General features: G+C 37.9%; 1 protein-coding gene across 2 annotated transcripts in view; it reads right to left on the bottom strand.

The window, feature by feature from the left end:
- Positions 1 to 16,296, bottom strand: part of CPNE8 (copine 8) — a 112,784-nt gene that overhangs the window by 80,733 nt on the left and 15,755 nt on the right. For both annotated transcript variants that reach the window (XM_072860038.1, XM_072860029.1), the window contains exon 3: positions 11,630 to 11,676. In XM_072860038.1, the coding sequence (XP_072716139.1) occupies positions 11,630 to 11,676 (47 nt within the window). The remainder of the gene's footprint in view (positions 1 to 11,629; positions 11,677 to 16,296) is intronic.

The raw sequence follows: 16,296 nt of genomic DNA, 5'->3' as shown, positions 1-16,296 counted from the left end.
TTGAATCCTGTTCGGTACCTTCACTTTCACTATGCTGTGAGATGTTCAATTGGGACAGTCTTATTCAGAGATCTCCATATTCCAGCACTTCCTATAAAAGACAGAGAAGCAAAACTATCTTCCCAATGAACGATACCATCTCCAAATAAAAAGGCAAAGAATATTTAACATATAGTGTCAATTACCACACTCCTTTGCCAAGACTTTACATCATTTCTTAAAACGTAGGTGGAATGATACCCTGGTCTCCCTGGAACCTTGATATCCCCTGCAAAAAGGCTTCCAAATACGTCCTAAGGCACAAATTGTTTAGAAAACAAGTTTACTCATTAGCAATCACTGTATTTCTTCAGCTCTCCTAAGCCAAAGCAATAGCTATGATGGCGGGTAAGCATTACACAGGTGTGGGCAAGAGAAATCTCCAGAAGCTCTCCAGAGTGATGAAGATGCTGGATATTCAACTTAAAATCCCTAAGACTCTTAAGAGAGGACTAGCACAGGATGCACATGATCCTGGAAACAGATCAGAACATGAGCAAATAGTTTGATCTTTACTGTTTGTTTTCGATGAAAAAAGTCAGTCTCTTGAGAAATGATTCAAGGTATTCTCTGAAAAGTTGGGATAAAGTTGACAGGCAAAATGCTGTAAAAAACACTTGAACCAACACTGGTGACTATTACGGCCAAGTATTAATCAATGAGAAACGATAGCAGTGGTAGAAAGTTGGTGTTTCTATGGGAATAAGTATGGCTGCGGCATGGTTTAACCCCAGCCAGCAACTAAGCACCACGCAGCCGCTCGCTCACTCCCCCTCCAGTGGGATGGGGGAGAGAATCGGAAGGGTAAAAGTGAGACAACTCGTGGGTTGAGATAAAGACAGTTTAATAGGTAAAACAAAAGCTGTGCACGCAAGCAAAGCAAACCAAGGAATTCATTCACTCCTTCCCGTGGGCAGGCAGGTGTTCAGCCATCTCCAGGAAAGCAGGGCTCCATCATGCGTAACAGGTACTTGGGAAGACAAACGCCATCACTCCGAACGTGCCCCCCTTCCTTCTTCTTCCCCCAGCTTCCCATGCTGAGCATGACGCCATATGGTATGGAATATCCCTTTGGTCAGTTGGGGTCAGCTGTCCCAGCTGTGCCCCCTCCCAACTTCTTGTGCACCTGGCAGAGCATGGGAAGCTGAAAAGTCCTTGATTTAGTATAAGCACTACTTAGCAACAACTAAAACATCCCTGTGTTATCAACACTGTTTCCAGCACAAATTCAAAACATAGCCCCATACTACCTACTATAAAGAAAATTAACTCTATCCCAGTCAAAACCAGCACCTTCTGGAATACTTCCCTAGGCTAAAGGGCCTTTCTTTCCCCTCTGAATAGCAGCGTTCAAATTTTATGTACTTTCAAAGTCTCCAATCGGTTTCCAGGTCAAATAAATCTCAATGTTTATAAATAAAATCTTCTCCTGTCAGCTGCATGCTTCATAATATTCAACAATATTGGAGCCAGGAAAAACTGAAAGCTGGAACAGCTGATAAAATGAAATATGCAGCAATATCTAAGCATTTAGTACTGTTTGAAGGTATGCACTGAAAATGAGACGCCATGCTCTGACACAAGCCAGTAAACAGTCAGACCAGGGATGAGAAATGAAAACAATGGGGTCATAAGGACCACCCATTCTGCAGTTCTGAAAAGGCATATCTCATCGGTGTATTTTTTCCCCTCAAGTGTCCTAGTTCTTCCATTTGCACTCTTACAGCAAACCGTCCAAATTCTCTCAAAGACTGCAATCAGCTGCATAAAGAGGAGATTTACCCTTAGTACTGAAATCTGATAAACACTGACCTACTCTAGAAGCAAAGGACTCTGGGCCTTCAAAAAGAAGATCCAAGGATGACTGCATTGTAACTGGCAAAGCTACCACATGCATAGCAAGCAAGCAAAGAACATGTATTAAGTTCTGGTAGTCTTTCATGCTATGTCCAACAGAATCAGACACACATATACAAAGATATCAATGAAAACATCTCCCAGCCTGTGCAGATTCAAGTAGCAAATTGTCCTAGGAGACTCCTTAATCACCAGGCAGGAAAAGAAAGGTTACTGAAGTTCTTTAAATCCTCAGATTAGGACAAGCTTGAAGGATAGTAAGAGGATCTTCAATCATATGGGACCTACACTTCTATATACATGGAAGACACAGAGAAACAAAGAACACAGGGAGCTGTAGCCTAAGAAAGTTCATTTTCTGCTGCCAAAGTCATAATCTAAATTGAAAGGCACAAACCCAAAATAACTAAGTGAGTTCACAGGATAACTTGTCAAAAGAATCCATTTAGGGGCACTAACACCCCTCTTGACAAACCTCTGGCTTGACACCTTCATAAACAGATCATTTTCTGACAGTATGATCCTTCTTGAAATAGTAAAGAGGATATACTTGACTTTGGAAAAACCATTGAGAGGAAAAGAAAATTAATGGCTAAGGAAAACAGACAAGAATCATAGAATACTTGAGCTTGGAAGGGACCTCAGGAGGTTGTCCAGTTCCACCTTCCTGCTCAAAGCAGGATCCACTAGAGTAGGCTGTCCAGTCAGGTTTTGAGTATGTCCAAGGATAGAGACTCCGCAACCCCTCTGGTCAACCTCTTCCAGTATAAGATCACCTTCACAGTAAAAAGGTTTTTTTTTCTTATGTTTAAATAGAATTTTCTGTATTTCAATTTGTACCCATTGACTCTTGTCCTTCCACTGGATACATCTCTGCCAATAGTCCATCTCTGCCTTCTTTACTGCCTCACATCAGGTATTTATAAACATGGATAAAATGTAAGCCTTCTCTTCTCCAGGCTGAACTATCCCAGCTCCCTCAGCCTCTCCTTATATGAGAGATGCTCCAGTCCCTTCAACATCTTAGTGGCCCTTTGCTGGACCCACTCTAGTATGTCTGTATCTTTCTCTTACAGGGGAGCTCAGCACTGGACACAGCACTCCAGCTATGGTCTCACTGGTGCTGAGGGCAAGGATCACCCCCCTCAAACTGTTGGAAATGCTATCCCTAATGCAGCACAGGATGTTGGGCTTGCACACTCAAAAAACCTCTCCATTTCAATCAGATGAAATGGCAGACTAAGGGAGTGGGGGCATGACAACTTCTACAAGTGCATGAAAAAGCAAGATACAGGCACGTAGCTAGGTAAAGGAAAGCACTGTTTCCCTTTGTTCCTACATACCCTAAAATGATTGTGACTGGAGGGGGACACAGACACTCACCTCAGACAAAAAAAACAGCTTATTTATACAGTCTTGTGGACTCTCTCACGAAGTTCAACAAAGACAAATTCAAAGTCCTGTACTGGTACTGGGGACTGAGTGGTGGGGTATGAGCTGTGCAGAAAAGGTCCTGATGCAGCCATGAGGGTTTAACACCACACTGGGTCGTTCTAGCGTCAGCACAGCTTGCAGATCAAAGGCAACAATCATTCCCCCCTCTATTCCACACGTGGGGCCCACCTGGAAAACTGGGTACAGTTTGGGGCTCTAAATACAACTGAATCAACAGACTGGAGGCAGTTCAGCTAAATGGACCCTAAAAAAAATAAAATAATAATAAAAAAAATCAGCAGGCTGGAGCACACAGCTTGAGGAAAAGCCAATGGAGCTCAGTTTGTTCAGCCTGGAGAAGGTTTAGGGAAGATCTAGTTCCACTACAGCCTCCACTACCTAAACAGCATTACAGAAGACAGAGCCAGACAGTTCACAGAGAACACAACAAAAGGACAAGATGCTATAGTCAAAAGTTGCAACAAAGGAAATTATGAAGGGATATAGGGAAACACTCTTCCAGAATGAGTGATTAAGCATGGGAATGGGTCGGCCAGAGAGTTGTGCAGTCTCTGCCATTAGAGAATTTCAAACCTTAGCTGGGAAAAGTCCCGAGCAACCTGGCCTAACTCTGAAGATGGCTTTGCATGGATCAGGAGGATGAACCAGACACAGCAGATGAGTAGGAGGCTGGATAACATAAAGGTTCCTTTCACCTGATTTATCCCATGATTATGTCATATTTCATATTTCGGGTTTTTAAGTTTTATAGTTCTACTAGAAATAGAACTATGTATGAATTCAAAGTAAAAGTTCTCCTTCAAAAGGAAAAAAATAGTTATAAAATGGCAGCTAAATTTCAGTTTTAAGTTTTTAAAACGGTAAAATATAATAAATTTAGAAGTACTTTTCATCCCTTCAAATCTGCGTTTTTTTCAGTAAACAATATTTCACTTTACACTATAACTATGTTACACTTTGGAAATCTTTTGAACTTGATTTAAAATGCATGACAGAAGTGTATTGGCAAAAGAAGATAAATATGCAATATGCTGATGATTAAATCACACTGAGACCAGAGAAGGCCTAACAGAATGCCCATTACACTGCTACCTTTATCTCTCATTGGTTACACTGAAATTGTCACAAAACTCAAGAGATTGAATTCAGTGGCACTGCTAACTTTTCTTTAAATTATTTTAAATTACTTTTTTTTAATTGAGGCCTCAGGTTTTTGGTCTGTTTACTTTTTTCCAAAGGCTACACAAATGATTCCTTCACATTAAACTAATATAACTAATTACTTAACTGACAAATTACTGTTAAAATTTATCTTACAGATGACATTAAAATGCTGGCCTCTAAAAATCACCAGTCTACACTTCTCAGCTAAATGAAGCATCATCTTTTTAAATCTGTTTTCCCAATTACCTATCGCCTTTTTTAAGCAGAACAGGTTATTTCTATAATCTAGTCACTTACAACTAATAACATAGCTGCTAATTAATTAGTTCTCCACATGGCCTAGTTTCTCCCCTAACAGTTGTGTAAAGCTAAAATCTTAACATGGCCAACAAGCAAATACCTTTAGAAATGTCATTCAGGAGAGTAACAGAATCAATTTAACTATTTAAAGGAAAATAAATGTTCAACAAAGAAAATTAAGAACAGAGTCCCTTTTCTGGATTTCCTGAGATGGAGAGTCTTTGTCACCTCGTAATACAAACTCTAGAAGAGGTAGAAGGGATTTCTAAAATTTAGTCATTTGAATTTTTACAGCATCTCAATCTAGTGATCCAGCCTAAGGGGCTATGAAGTTAACGGAAAATCATAACCTTCATTTTAACATCAGAGTTATAAAAGACTAGCAAGTTGGGAAGTCCAATATCAAAGATACAAAGCAACTATTGTAACTATGAGGGTCTAACTCAACCCTCTGCTAACCACCTCCTATATGAATTCTCTGAATTAATTCTTGCTTCAACTTTACGGCCGTGAGTGAACTTGAGAAAAATATCTAGTAAGCCGTCTTTTCTTGTTTTTTAAAATTTGCAGTGTTTTACCACAATTGCAATGAAGTTGTTCCAATAATTAATCACCCCCATTCTGAAAAATAAATTCTTGTTTCTTGCCTGATATTTATTTCACTTCCTTTTCCATCTTTGGGATCTTTCTATACCTTTGTTAGACAGAAATGTTTTCCATTATGAAATTTATGTTCTTAGTGTTCATATTTATAGCTGGTTACAACTATCATTCATTCACTCTTTCATTAGGAAAACAATTTGAGCTTAAGTTTTTCAGTGTAGCATGTTACTTAATCTTTTAATAATTCATTACTTTTATCTCTAGTCTTTTGTCTTTTAAGCATCTTTCTTAAAACGTGAACAGTCAGAACTTAGGATTCTGTTGCAATTCTAGGAAACTAAAGAACTAAAAAATGATTTAAACTATCATTAGGTTCTTGGCTGTGATCTAAATGGCTTTTGAAATTCTTCAGGAAGCTCCAGGTAACACTCTTCATTGGAAGCTCACTGCACAAAATGGTATATGAACATATAACAAAAGATAATCCTCTTCTCAGAGTTTGTAACCTAGCTTCACTATGTGTGAACAGAACAAATAAGATACTTGAATTGTGGAGAAGGAAATGCAGTACCAATAAAATGAGCCTGTTATAAGAATGAGTAATAGTCTCAAATAATCAGAATTATAGAGACTACAAGGAAACAAAAAAAATTCACAACTGCCAACCCCACTCTAGAAAAAGCATAGTCATAGAATGTTCTGCAGTGTGTTTATCCCAAAGGAAGAATAATGTTTTTAATATATAAACTCACACTAACTATCAGAAAAACCACAACATTCCTCTACCATGCATGCAGGCACTCATATGAAATCTGTATACTGCATGTACACATGATGGCGATTTCTACGTAACTATTTAACTGATGGTCATACAATCATGAGTATATAAAAACCAGAAGGGATTCCTCATTTTTATGTGCTTTGGCTTTTTTCCATTTTCCTTTGAAAGGAAACATGACTTCCTTGAAAAAGATTATGTTCTTTTATTCTAACTGTCTCAATTCCCTCAGACAGGTTGATTCTTTTGAGAAATCTGCCAGGGAAAGCTTTCCAGTGAACTGAATGTCATGCAACAGCAAAATTAATTCTTCCTTCACAACTGGGACAGTATAGGCTTCTTCCATGCCCTCCATCCTTTGCTTCCTTGTACTGAAACTTTTTCTACTAATCTGCTACAAACTACATTCCTATTTACGCCATGTCCTTCTGCTAAAGAAGATACAAGCTATTGTTGCAAAGAAACTTCACTAGTACTCAAAAAAAATTTCTAAATCCCAATGAATGTCGATTATAAAAGGTCTAGCCTTTGTCATTTTCATTACGACAGCCTTCAAAATCTACAAAGGAGACTCAAAAGCATGTCTTATTATGGTTCAAATGGTAATCAAATTGGTAGATGCTGCAGTGAAATGCTTAACTACTAGACACATGAGTAAGTGTCCACTTTGAACAAAATCAGTCAGATTATCATAGAATCATTTAAGTTGGAAAAGACCTTTAAGATCACCAAGTCCAACCATAAACCTAACACTGCCAAGTCCACCACTAAACCATGTCCCTAAGCATCACATCTACACATCTTTGAAATACCTCCAGGGATGGTGACTCAACCACTTCCCTGGGCAGCCTGTACCAATGCTTGACAACCCTTTCGGTGAAGAAAATTTTCCTAATATCCAATCTAAACTTCCCTTGGTGCAACTTGAGGCCATTTCCTCTTGTCCTATCACTTGTTACTTGGGAGAAGAGACCAACCCCCACCTCTCTACAACCTCCTTTCAGGTAGTTGCAGAGAGCAATAAGGTCTCCCCTCAGCCTCCTTTTCTCCAGGCTAAACAACCCCAGTTCCCTCAGTCGCTCCTCATAAGACTTGTGCTCTAGACCCTTCACCAGCTTCGTTGCCCTTCTTTGGGTGCACTCCAGGACCTCAATGTCTCTCTTGTAGTGAGGGGCCCAAAACTGAACACAGTATTCGAGCTGCGGCCTCACCAGTGTACCACCACTGCAGCGTCACCAGAGTACAGGGGGACAATTAGCATTGATTATAATTTACTAATTAATTATTTGTATCATTACAATAATTTATTGACTTATTACTAGATAGGAAAGAAAACATAAGAATAAGCAGTCAATTTCCTGGATGAAAACTCCCTCCAAGGTCTCAACAAGTTCCTATGGACTTGGATGTCCATGGATGGACCCATACAGCACCATACATGCCTAAACAATCTGGAGCAGGGACTGAAAAAACAAAGTTACAGAACGAACAGATTTTTACAGAATTAAACAGGATAAATATATAAAAGGCAAGTATGAAGACCTGGCAGAACAACATTATTCATACTGAGTGATCCGACAATAAAATGGCAGATGAAAATTCCATATGGATGAATGAAACACTATATGCACATGAGGAAAAAAAGTAACAGCTAACTTAATACAGAAGTTAGGATGGCTGAATAAGCAATGTAAGCACATAAAGGGAGAAGTCGTACTGTTGATAAACTGTACAGTATAGGGACTAGGTGACAGTATTTTTTAATTTCCTTACAAAGTGGTCACCTTTGCTATCCTGGGATTCCACTACAACCTTCCCTAACTGCCTTCTCTCTCAATTTGATGACTCAGTCAAAAAAGATGCTTTTTCTTGTCTCCAGCATATTTACTCCAGATTAAAAAAAAAAACGTGAACAGAATTAATGAACAGGAAGGCCTGAAGAATGGGAAGCCATGAACAATTTTAGAAGACACAATGGAAACTTACTGAGGATGTAAAATAACATTTGACAGCTCATGAAGCTGGAAATCAGCATGATGGGGACCAGTGAGAGAACAGAATTCCAGACAGGTATACAAATTTAATTTGCATCCAATGCATTCTTACAGTAGATGGACTAGAGGCTCAGAGCCTTGCTCTATAGGCAGTTCCTTAACACTTACCATTAGTGGATATTGCCAGTAAAACTGCAGTTGGTCGAGTATTTTACAATGTCTGTTATTTATTTAACATTCACCTTTGAAGTGCTCTCTCTTGTTTTCAGAATTAACACCCTCTTCGAAATGAAGAAATTCTGATTCTTTCAATACATTATTTAAGTCTTCCATAGAAAACAGTAAGTTATACTTAGCCATATTTCAAATGTGTCCTCACCAAGTAAGGGGAACTAAATATTTTAAAACCAAAGCACAGATTCTGATGATGCATTTATTGCCAATTATATTAACTGAAATACCTGATGATCACACTAAGTGAAAACAGGGAAACTGTTTTGAAAAACAACACCCTATTAAATTGAGAATGAAACATTTTCATTCTTTGCTGAGGCAAGAGTAACACGGGTAAAAAACACTGGAATCTGTACCACAGGCAAACAGGAGTCAGTGCCCAGAAAACATCAACCCTTCATTAAATGAAGGGTTTGATTTAACTATTGTATTGAATCCATCTGAATAGCTTAGCTGAAGGGGAAAAAAAGCACACTGCTAGAACAGAGTGCTAGGGAAATTATGGAGATTATGAAATGATGTACTGTTTTATGATCCCTGAGCACTTTCTGCAGTGTTCAAAAGAAAGTAATTAGGCAAAGAAGGAAGAGAACTATGCATAAAAGGATATGGAACAGAAACAAGGTAAAGCATGTTGCCATGACTGAACACCATTCTTTAATGTCTGCACATATCATCAGGGGCTTATTATTTCTCTCAGTTTTGTCTTCTCCAAACAGTTCCAGGCGACTTCCACCTCTACAAGCTAGTAAAATGTTAAATAAGTGTTTAAATGCAACAAAATGGACACATATACAGAATTTTATTGAAAAAACACAGTATTAGTGCATTCACCACTGCAGGCAGAAAAAGCACAAAAATAAAGATATGAGATTACCCATCTAATGTATACATCAACTATTCTTCTACCTACCACCTTATTTTTCCCCATTGGTATAAATATAATAGACCACAACATATAAAATGCAATCCTGACTCAGCCCCTCTATCATGCCAACCTCTGAATTTTGGCTGTCATAACAGCTACTAGGAATGGGATTCTACTCACCAAACTTTACATCTGACATAGTCATAAGTGTAGGCTTTTGATCACCACTTGGAGGCATTTCTAAAGAATGATTCATCTGATCTAATGCAGACATCTAAATTAGGTCTGATGAACTGCCCTCAGGATGTTATCTTTTTCCATTAACTATAAATAGTGTAAACAGTCAACTGAGTTGTACATATCTATACCTAGAGCTTCTCCTGATAGACAAGATAGAGATAATTATGTCTTAAAAGAAAAAAACCCATAACATTTTCTAGCAACTGCCATGTCAAAAGTCTGTTTTAACCCCTGTAGTTCCTAAGCTGGCATATGGTATCATAACCACATGCCAAAGTGCATCACCTAACCAAGATACTCTCTAATCAGTGCGAAGATGCAATACAAGCAATAACGTTGCACGCTGCCCTGTTCAGGTGTTTTTGCTTTGGTCAAGGAGACAAAATGGCAGAAGACCATACAAAGCTATAAGGTGTTGACACACTTCAACCATTACAAACTTGGATCTGTTAAAATCGAGAGGAGATGGAATCTTTCCAAGGACTATCTCCTAAATCACCTCAAAACAAGCACACAGAACATTTTCTAAATAAGGTGATGTTATAATTTTACCATCAGGACAATTATGATATTAAAAATGGTTAATACTTATTTTAACAGTATGAAAATTCCACAAAATTACATATTAACCTTAGACAACAATAAAAGCCAGAATTTCTGACAAAATCCTCTTAACCCTAGACCAGAAAAGGACCCAAATGCTGTAGTGATGATCTAGGCTTGAGTACCAAACCGCACCAAGCCACATAGTCACCTGAATGCCTGAAGACTCCTCTGTTTTCAGAGTTAGCTATCCAGACATTTAGAACTCTGTGTATGTCCACTACTTCTGCCAATTTAATTAAGACTAGTGAATTCCCATTTAGGGTCCTCAAACTGACATTTCTTCACACAAATTATCAGAGGAATGTGATCCAGTAGGCATACTGAGAGGATGTCTAGTACACAGTTCAGAACAACAGAAAGCAGCAATTTAACTAAAAGCTACAAATGAAACAGGTGCAATGTTTCACGTATTGCCCAATTATATGAGCTTTTCTCCAAGCAGAAGACAAATTCAATGCTCTCATCTCGACAAGACTGAAACCCACATCCACCATGTTTCAGCAACGCATAATATATGTTTCTCCAGCCAGCTGGCAAGGACACCAAATATAAGGGAAGAGGTCTGGTTTCTGTGTCCCTGGCCCCTCCACTGGAATTTTTACACAGCAGTAATCACATACAATATCAGTTCTGAAAACAAGAACATCAGACCTCCTCTCTTTTACAGGGAAAAATAGTAAGATAGTTCATTCCTTTCTTGGCTCTATTCTTAGAATGCATGGCCATGCAGCGGCCCACCTACAGTGAAGAACGCTTCCATCAGCCCTCTCTGTAAGGCAGCATTTTATCAGTAGAAAGGAAAAATGACCACCCTTCCCCCAACGCTGTCAACTCTTTCAAAGAATAACATTAAAGGAGAAAAATTAGATGACTAAGTGCAGGGAGACAGTTCCAGGCTATAAATGTTGATCTGCTGTAGATATCCAATTTAGAGCTACTTAATTTAGTTTGTGAAGACATATCTCTGCAGTGTTTACACCAATGGGTTAAGAAGACATAGTCCAACCTATGCATAATACCTTCCCTCCTTTGTTGCGTGGTGTATACTCTATTCAGCAGTACCTAACTTCTCCCAAACACTACACAGGAAACGTAGATCTCTACCACAACTACAGGCTAGTTTTGCTGGCACTGACCACGACCACAGTTCAATCCTTCCATATATCTTGTACTGCTTGAGTGTCTTCCTCTCTTGATATCCACAAACCTTGTTCAGATTGATAGCTAAGTTTGATTTCATTTATCTCAGGGAGACTGTAAAACAGGAAACTCATATTTTCTCTCATTTTGTTTTCCCTTTTAATGGAAATATGCAATACAGATATGGAAATTGAGATTAATGTGACTAGGTTTTAAGGGTTTACTGGAACACAGGACTCCCATTGTTTAGCATAGCATTCAAGAGGCTGTGACATGCCCATTTCTGCTAGGGCAAATGACCAGCCTTAAGTGTACTCAAAAAGTTTATACAACTACAAATATGTATCTTACCTCTCTCCATTCTTTGTTTCCAATGGCTTGCGTGTACAAAACACAGACTGTGAAAAGAAGAAAATGTCTGGTCATTTTCAGAATTTAACATATTCTTAAATTAAGTAAACCAATTTTGTAGTCTGTTGTGCTGTTGAAATTAGTAACTAGGACAATCAAATAGTACTACGTTTTCCCTCGGTTTTCAGTATGCCTAACCAGATCAGTGACAATATGGTTTAGTTATTGCAGCAATGACCTAATAAATAGGGTGGTTCTAAAATGGGAGGCAACACTTATGCCTGACCTCCAGCAAATCACTTGACAATCCTTAGCAGTAAAATTGGATAAAAGCAGGTCTTCATTAAATGTGGATGGTCTGGCTATCCTAGTTAATCTAATGCATAATTACCCTAAATTATGCTTCCTCCAAGAGATGAGAGAATTAAAATAAAAACAAATGAGGACCCTACTGGAAAAAGAGACAGGGGAATATAAATAAATAAAAGTAGAAAAAGGAAAAAAATAACTTCTCAGGTTTTCTTCCTTAATTCTGCTTCAAATTATTTATATATATTTAAGCATCTTGCATATGCATCCTTTTTTTTTTTAAAACTAAAACCTAATAAAAAATTGAATCAATGAAGTTTATCAACCTAAGCTGTTTTTGAAAGATCAAGCAGCGTAATCCCACAGGCGGCATTCTCCTTACAGATCTGTTTTTCCAGTACAGAACCCACTACACATTAATCTGCAGCTTCCATAGCAGGGACTGATGACAGAGGTACAGTGATTATAATCAGGTCTTTTAAACACTATTATAAGTACAAATCATTTGCACTGAAGGAGTACTATAAAGTTTATTTTCTACAGTCTTGAACTAGTTGCAGCTAACAACCATAAAGCAATTTTTACCTGAAACTCCACTACAACCCTTTTCTAAACAATGGAAATACAGATATTTGAACACTTTTTTCCTGACAAATTCTTCTCCTGTGCCAATCATCATTTTTCAGCAGAAGGTTAAAAATAATACTGGTTTGGGTTGCAGCCTTGAATGATAAAGGTAGAAGCCTGGTTTTGTTCTCAGTGTAGTCAGAATCATCAACTGACCAAAGTAGAAGTGAAGTCAAGCTTCAAACTACATTTTCTTCTTACTTGAAAGGTATTTGCACGACACCAAAAAAAACCAAAAACCATTAGGCAGTAGCAAATAAGAGGAAGAACAGAAAAAAGCAAGTTCAATATTTTAGCTCGACATAGAAGTTAAAAGTTAACACAATCCAACTTTTTTTCAAATAAGATGTCTTGTAGAAGGAAAAAAGCTTTTACAAAAAAATTCAAAATCATTCTTTGGAGATGTCTGTCTTTCTCCATTTACTCTAAATGAAACCTTGGGCAATCATGCTCCTAGCTTTGGTTCCTGCTTATAGTAGGATGAATCCAAACCAACAAGCCTATTTTTACAGCACTCTTTGGAGTAGATTGCTGAACTATATTACATGAAACATGAAGTTAAATGGGAAAATGTGAGAAAACAGAGTGAAATGGAAGCTATGAAATCAGCTACAGAAGTGTCTGAAGGTTACTGAACTTCTGACTAACCTTTGCATCTAGTAAGATCTGTGCCAAGGTAACCCTGGGAGAAGAAGGAAACATTGTCAAAGGAAGTTTCCATAGATAAAAAGAAGCAAAAAAATATTCTCTGTAAATACCCTTACTGCTAACATAAAATCAGGTAGGCTCTCACAAGCATTCCTTTCACTTTCCCCATTGGAAACTTTTAAACTAATGTTAGCAGTTCTGCAATAATGAATATTTTCCAATTTTCAGTAGTGGTTTCCAAGAATGCAAATGTCTTACTAATTTTAAAAGCAGATATAATTGCGGATTTTGTCCATTTTGCCAACAGCTGACATCTAAGTTTTCAATTAAAAATTTCTCATACCTATAACCCCAGTTGAGAATAGAACTGAAATTCATTTAGAGGAAAAGCCACTCTTTACAATGTGCACTTTTGCTATTCAGATATTTATATTGTCCAGATTTTTCTTAAACATAATCATTTTTCACTATTGATTTGCTGCTTTATTTTTTGTACTACATCCTGCCCTGTGTATTAGTGTTAATACAGTAAACCAAGTAACAATTGTGCATTGCAGCTGTGGAACAAAAAGAATATTAAAAAATGAGAGATTTAATATTGAGGAGAAGAAAGCAATAATACAACTGTAAAATATCCACTACCATCAAATTTTCAGAAAAGAAACATGCTGGTTCTACCTTATCTCCCTAGTTTATGAAGCCAAATAAAAGAACAGCTATGAACAAAAAGACTAAAAAAGATTACTGTAGTATAATTTTAGTCTTCTACTATGGTTGATGAGATGGGAGTCACACAATATAAAAGGGTTAAAAAACAGGTGTAAAGCTCTACCTTAAAACTAATTCAGTCTCTTACTCTATTCCTACTTTTTGGAAGGCTCCTCACACCTGTCTGTCTGTTAGAATCCTAGTTTCCAAATTCAGTTTCTTCATAGACAGTTTACTATCATTTGGGTTTTTTATCTTTGGAGGACTTACAGCAAGCTATGCTATCATTTTGACCTTTTCATTGCTGAGGCATTAGTAGACTTCTATTCCCCTCCACTCCCAGTGGCTCCCAGTGCTTCCAAAGGTATATCCCAGGAGTGGGACCACCTCTCTAGTTTAAGAATCATTTATATAAAATCTTAAATGAGGAGAAAAGACCTAAGAATTTGTAGTATGACTAGCAATTTTCTGCTATTTATCTAGGTTGCAGATGTGGCAGGTACTATAAATACCATGAAGACAAAGACTAATAATCATCTCGTAATATTTACTGTATTGTAAGTGCAAGGTGCAAGTTTGACAGTGATACATATATATGCACCTCAAACTGACATTTCAAAAAAAAAAAAAAAAAGTCAGTCCTAATGAAAGCTATAGAAGAGATATACATTCCAGACTTTCTGATAAATACTTTGCAAATTTAGAATAATTTAAAAACTTCTTCTATCTGTCCTCTAAAACTCACCCCAGAAATTTTCAGGAAACCGTCCGTGATACTGGTCTCCATCGGTGGTAAGATTCACTATCCTTTAAGGCTCTCGAAGAGACGGTTTTATAAAGACCCTGATATCATACTAATTACAATAATTCCTCAAAAACATCTTCAAAGTCATATCCAACTGGAGAAATGCAGATAAATATGTTGAAGTTGATCTAAAGCACTTGAACTGCTCAAACCAGAGATCTAAGGCTTCAAGAAGCAACCAGGTTTGGGTTTTTTTGAGCAGAAAATAGTTAATAGCATTGTCATGTAGGAGGAGAAGGAATAAAATGGGATAAACAGGAAATTCTTAAGTTTCAAAAGCCAACATATCATGCAACCACATCCCAAGATGGAGCTGAAAAACCAGTTCTTCTCTTGTAAGCTGGAAAACTGAGAGCACAATGAGGAAGTTCAAAGCAGCACATTGATGAAGAGTAACACACCCTCACAAGGAAGTTGTCTGAGAAGCAGCCATTTGGAAGGCTTTGCCAAATGAGCTCTTCCAAGGGAAGATACATCCATACCTATAGTCAGAAATATTAACATTTAGTAATTTTTAACTCCGGACACTGATACCATAGTGTCAAATTCAAGGTAAATTTAATGAAATCTTACAATGAAGAAGAGGGTGGAAGCATCAACAGTTATCTCTCAGCTGTAGATTCAGTTCCCAAAATATTATTGTCTGCACCTTCTTATTTTCCCAGATAGTTTGGGCCTCCCTTACCCTACTCTGGTCCTTTCCCATTCAATGCATATATGCTTACTCTTTAGCCTGGCAACTACTGTTACATTCAGACTGCCCATCTCAGTTTTCTCAAACATAACAACACATCTATTCCCCTTCAAGACAGACTGAGCCACAATAAAGTCGGCCTTTTCCCATGCTACCTAAATCTTTCCATGATCCTGCACCCAGTTCTAGTATGTGCTCCTCATTACTCTTCACTGACCAGCTTCTATACCTTCTAGGCAGAGCTTCCTGAAGGTCCTTTTGTCCAAATTGTCATGAGATTCTTCTCATTGTTACTATCTTCCATGGGGAGATCCTCTAGGGGAAGAGTTTTTACCTCTCCACTCTTTTCATTATCATACTCAGGAGTCAGAGCTCCACAAGAAGAGGACATTCCATCCTGACCATGGTGCTGCTACCACAGCTGCACAGTGGCTCAGTTTGGCTAGCCAGTGCATGGGAAGAAAACGATTCTGCCTAACTGCCATTAGAAGAAACATGCCAAATGCGTTAATCTGCATCTCTTTTGCAGGTCTTATCCCTGCCTCATCAGGGAAGCACTGCTTTAGCTCATTCTCTCCAAGAAAATAAAAAAAAAAAGGGTTTTCTCAAAAATATTCCTAGAAAAAGCAGTCTCCAAAGTGGAAGAACAGAATGGTCCAAATGCTACAGTAAATCAATATGACTTGCTTTGACACCACTGAGGAGAAAGCACTGTCAGTAGAAAACTTCAGTATTTTTTAAAATACTTCATGAACATGGGCTATCCAAGTCTGTCCCATCTATATGTAGTATCTCTACATTATTTGTGTAACTTCCCTCTAGGGAGGCAAAGTGCCAGCTTCCTCTTGGCACAAATATTCTAGATTGCAGGGAAGT

The sequence above is a fragment of the Ciconia boyciana genome, chromosome 1, assembly GCF_034638445.1.
Source record: "Ciconia boyciana chromosome 1, ASM3463844v1, whole genome shotgun sequence".
NCBI lineage: Eukaryota > Metazoa > Chordata > Aves > Ciconiiformes > Ciconiidae > Ciconia > Ciconia boyciana.
This window is presented reverse-complemented; position numbering and strand designations above follow the sequence as displayed.